General features: G+C 49.2%; 1 protein-coding gene across 1 annotated transcript in view; it reads right to left on the bottom strand.

The window, feature by feature from the left end:
• The window catches only part of LOC115147159 (phosphatidylinositol 3-kinase regulatory subunit alpha-like), a 54983-nt gene that overhangs the window by 20829 nt on the left and 29154 nt on the right, over positions 1 to 5000 (bottom strand). Inside the window, exon 3 of the mRNA XM_029689212.2 lies at positions 72 to 164. Within this exon, the coding sequence (XP_029545072.1) occupies positions 72 to 164 (93 nt within the window). The remainder of the gene's footprint in view (positions 1 to 71; positions 165 to 5000) is intronic.

Here is a 5000-nt window from a genome sequence, read left to right as displayed (position 1 = left end):
TGTTGTTGATAAACAAGCAGTGAATCTTCTAGAATGTATTAGTCCGGTGTGTACTGGCCAGCTCAGCTCACCTTTCTTCTCAATGGCCTCCAGCAGCCTGGCAAGCATGGGGGGAGCCGTCTCTGGGAGGGAAAACTGCTCTGTCAGGTCCAGTAGGGCTGAGCCTGGAAGACGAGAAGAAGAGAGGAATAGTGGCTCAGAATTTTAGTTAGTCATTTTCACTTAAAAAGGTCTTCAGGATTCAATAGGTAACAAAACGGTGAAGAGAAAGACGGACTGGGATGGTATGAGTTGGAGGTTGGTTGGGGTCAATTTAATTTAAAACGTATCAGGAAGTGAATTGAAATTCAGTATTTTATTTTTTAATGTTTTTTAATGTTTTTTTTATTTTTTTTAATCGCCCAACCCTTGTTTAACCAAGCCCTTGTTGGTTATATGAAAGAGTCAATCTCTACCACCCTCTAACAAGACACAAAGGGGTCCATTTTGGGCTTCCACACTTCAGTCCCACCACCAAGTTGGCCTCCTTGCCCTCAGGCAAGCTGTTAATACATGAATCCCACTTTGCTATGTGTTCACATGGCGGGCAGAGAGCGGCTGTGCCTTTCAACTGGGCAGGAAAGGCGATTTGGGACCGGAGCTTCAAAAGGGTATAGAAGACACCAGACCAAAGGAGTGGTGGAGAGACCAAAAGGCAACCGTGCACAACCGACCGATTCAGGTTAGAGAGGTGCCGAGCAGTAGATACCATTAAGGTTACGCTGGGTTGGACCAAGCAAACACCCAGTGATATGCATGAGCCAAGCCAGGTCTGAGCCAAGCCAGGTCTGAGGCAAGCCAGGTCTGAGGCAAGCCAGGTCTGAGGCAAGCCAGGTCTGAGCCAAGCCAGGTCTGAGCCAAGCCAGGTCTGAGCCAAGCCAGGTCTGAGCCAAGCCAGGTCTGAGCAAAGCCAGGTCTGAGGAAAGCCAGGTCTGAGCCAAGCCAGGTCTGAGCCAAGCCAGGTCTGAGGCAAGCCAGGTCTGAGGAAAGCCAGGTCTGAGCAAAGCCAGGTCTGAGGAAAGCCAGGTCTGAGCAAAGCCAGGTCTGAGCAAAGCCAGGTCTGAGGAAAGCCAGGTCTGAGCAAAGCCAGGTCTGAGGAAAGCCAGGTCTGAGCCAAGCCAGGTCTGAGGCAAGCCAGGTCTGAGCCAAGCCAGGTCTGAGCCAAGCCAGGTCTGAGGAAAGCCAGGTCTGAGGAAAGCCAGGTCTGAGCAAAGCCAGGTCTGAGCAAAGCCAGGTCTGAGCCAGGTCTTCTTTTTCTTTTCTTCTTCTCATTAAATCTTAGCATTCAGGTGTGGTGGACATGAAAGGCTCCGGGGGCTGGCACAGATTTTATTTGGATTTGCAAAAAAGGTTATTTTTAAAAAAGGTCACTTTTCTGAAAGGCCCAACTGTTCGAAGCTTTGAGTCTGCAGTTTCAAATGCAGACAACCATGAATGGAGACCCTTTTCCATTTACTCCCCCCCCCCCCCCTCTCTCTCCCTCCCTCCCCTCTCCCTCTCTCTCCCTCTACCTTTTTTGTAAACGGGCATGAAAGTGGGCATCTAGCATAGCCATCTACGGATACCCGCCGGTCATTAGCCTGGAAACGTTCGCTCCCCCAGGAGGCTGCTTGCTAGGCTAAATAATGATCTGCCATATGTATTGTCCTCGTTTCACACCGGACACTGAAGAAAACATTAAAAACTCTGTCCGGGTTGCGTGTGAACCGACTGGATCAGGAGCGACAGAGAGCGAGACCTTTAACCACCAAACTCTCCCGTGTCGCCTCGAGACAACAGTCATCTGGAAGACATTACTGTGTGGAACTCGCCACACGGACCAAGAAAAAGAGGAGCGGGATTCTCAGAAGCAGTGAACTTTGAGCTAATGGAACGCCAACGTTCCCCCAAATAGAGAGCTAGGCATCCAGTGCCACCTCTGCACGGCTTGGAGGTGTAACCTCCCTGTCCAGACAGACATCCTGCTGTCCTCCCTTCACTGCCAAAGCTCGACCAGCCTTGGCCTCCCGCTTCTGGGAAACACACTTCACAATCTGGGGCTAAATTTACACCGGGCCCCATCGCTACAGGAAGTCCACATGCAGGATGAAATGCATAGCAACGCCAAGACACAATCATGTCCTAGATCTACATGTATAGAAACATTAAAGCAGTCCTACATTACAGATAAGACTTGATTTACCTTTGTGATAACGACAATAAGATACATTGGGGCTCTTAACAAATGAGCAGAGTGAAATACCTAAAGTGAAATGCTAACTCTGCATGTTCATCTTTACATAGACACACACACTGATTTTAGCACAAATACCATACAATATAAGTCTACTCAACTGTTACTGATGCACGCCCCCCCCCCCAATTGGTTGCGAGACATTCTGTTAAACCGCAGTACTAGTGTCTGGGGTCGTGTTTATTTACTTTATCCATATCGGCCCTGTGAATGAAGGGGGAGATAGAGTTGCCTCTCAGTACCATCGGGGCAACCTGATAGTTCCAACGCCGCCAGGCCGATTAGTTGGTGATTAGAACAGATCGAATGGAGACCCACAGAGAAAGAGAGACCCACAGACAGAGAACGACACAGACAGAGAACGACACAGACAGAGAACGACACAGACAGAGAACGACACAGAATCAAATCAAATTTTATTTGTCACATACAGATGGTTAGCAGATGTTAATGCGAGTGTAGCGAAATGCTTGTTTATTTTATTTTACCTTTATTTAACCAGGCAAGTCAGTTAAGAACAAATTCTTATTTTCAATGACGGCCTAGGAACAGCGGGTTAACTGCCTGTTCAGGGGCAGAACGACAGATTTGTACCTTGTCAGCTCGGGGGTTTGAACTTGCAACCTTCCGGTTCCTAGTCCAACACTCTAACCACTAGGCTACCCTGCCGCCCCAAGCCTTGTGCTTCTAGTTCCGACAATGCAGTGATAACCAACAAGTAATCTAACTAACAATTCCAAAACTACTCTCTTATACACAGTGTAAGGGGATAAAGAATATGTACATAAGGATATATGAATGAGTGATGGTACAGAGCAGCATACAGTAGATGGTATCGAGTACAGTATATACATATGAGATGAGTATGTAGACAAAGTAAACAAAGTGGCATAGTTAAAGTGGCTAGTGATACATGTATTACATAAGGATGCAGTCGATGATGTAGAGTACAGTATATACGTACGCATATGAGATGAATAATGTAGGGTAAGTAACATTATATAAGGTAGCATTGTTTAAAGTGGCTAGTGATATATTTACATCATTTCCCATCAATTCCCATTATTAAGTGGCTGGAGTTGGGTCAGTGTCAATGACAGTGTGTTGGCAACAGCCACTCAATGTTAGTGGTGGCTGTTTAACAGTCTGATGGCCTTGAGATAGAAGCTGTTTTTCAGTCTCTCGGTCCCAGCTTTGATGCACCTGTACTGACCTCGCCTTCTGGATGATAGCAGGGTGAACAGGCAGTGGTTCGGGTGGTTGATGTCCTTGATGATCTTTATGGCATCCTGTAACATCGGGTGGTGTAGGTGTCCTGGAGGGCAGGTAGTTTGCCCCCGGTGATGCGTTGTGCAGACCTCACTACCCTCTGGAGAGCCTTACGGTTGAGGGCGGAGCAGTTGCCGTACCAGGCGGTGATACAGCCCGCCAGGATGCTCTCGATTGTGCATCTGTAGAAGTTTGTGAGTGCTTTTGGTGACAAGCCGAATTTCTTCAGCCTCCTGAGGTTGAAGAGGCGCTGCTGCGCCTTCTTCACGACGCTGTCAGTGTGAGTGGACCAAGTCAGTTTGTCTGTGATGTGTATGCCGAGGAACTTAAAACTTGCTACCCTCTCCACTACTGTTCCATCGATGTGGATAGGGGGGTGTTCCCTCTGCTGTTTCCTGAAGTCCACAATCATCTCCTTAGTTTTGTTGACGTTGAGTGTGAGGTTATTTTCCTGACACCACACTCCGAGGGCCCTCACCTCCTCCCTGTAGGCCGTCTCGTCGTTGTTGGTAATCAAGCCTACCACTGTTGTGTCGTCCGCAAACTTGATGATTGAGTTGGAGGCGTGCGTGGCCACGCAGTCGTGGGTGAACAGGGAGTACAGGAGAGGGCTCAGAACGCACCCTTGTGGGGCCCCGTGTTGAGGATCAGCGGGGAGGAGATGTTGTTGCCTACCCTCACCACCTGGGGGCGGCCCGTCAGGAAGTCCAGTACCCAGTTGCACAGGGCGGGGTCGAGACCCAGGGTCTCGAGCTTGATGACGAGCTTGGAGGGTACTATGGTGTTGAATGCCGAGCTGTAGTCGATGAACAGCATTCTCACATAGGTATTCCTCTTGTCCAGGTGGGTTAGGGCAGTGTGCAGTGTGGTTGAGATTGCATCGTCTGTGGACCTATTTGGGCGGTAAGCAAATTGGAGTGGGTCTAGGGTGTCAGGTAGGGTGGAGGTGATATGGTCCTTGACTAGTCTCTCAAAGCACTTCATGATGACGGAAGTGAGTGCTACGGGGCGGTAGTCGTTAGCTCAGTTACCTTAGCTTTCTTGGGAACAGGAACAATGGTGGCCCTCTTGAAGCATGTGGGAACAGCAGACTGGTATAGGGATTGATTGAATATGTCCGTAAACACACCGGCCAGCTGGTCTGCGCATGCTCTGAGGGCGCGGCTGGGGATGCCGTCTGGGCCTGCAGCCTTGCGAGGGTTAACACGTTTAAATGTCTTACTCACCTCGGCTGCAGTGAAGGAGAGACCGCATGTTTTCGTTGCAGGCCGTGTCAGTGGCACTGTATTGTCCTCAAAGCGGGCAAAAAGTTATTTAGTCTGCCTGGGAGCAAGACATCCTGGTCCGTGACTGGGCTGGGTTTCTTCTTGTAGTCCGTGATTGACTGTAGACCCTGCCACATGCCTCTTGTGTCTGAGCCGTTGAATTGAGATTCTACTTTGTCTCTGTACTGACGCTT

Source organism: Oncorhynchus nerka, linkage group LG19 (assembly GCF_034236695.1).
Source record: "Oncorhynchus nerka isolate Pitt River linkage group LG19, Oner_Uvic_2.0, whole genome shotgun sequence".
NCBI classification, from domain to species: Eukaryota; Metazoa; Chordata; class Actinopteri; order Salmoniformes; family Salmonidae; genus Oncorhynchus; species Oncorhynchus nerka.
This window is presented reverse-complemented; position numbering and strand designations above follow the sequence as displayed.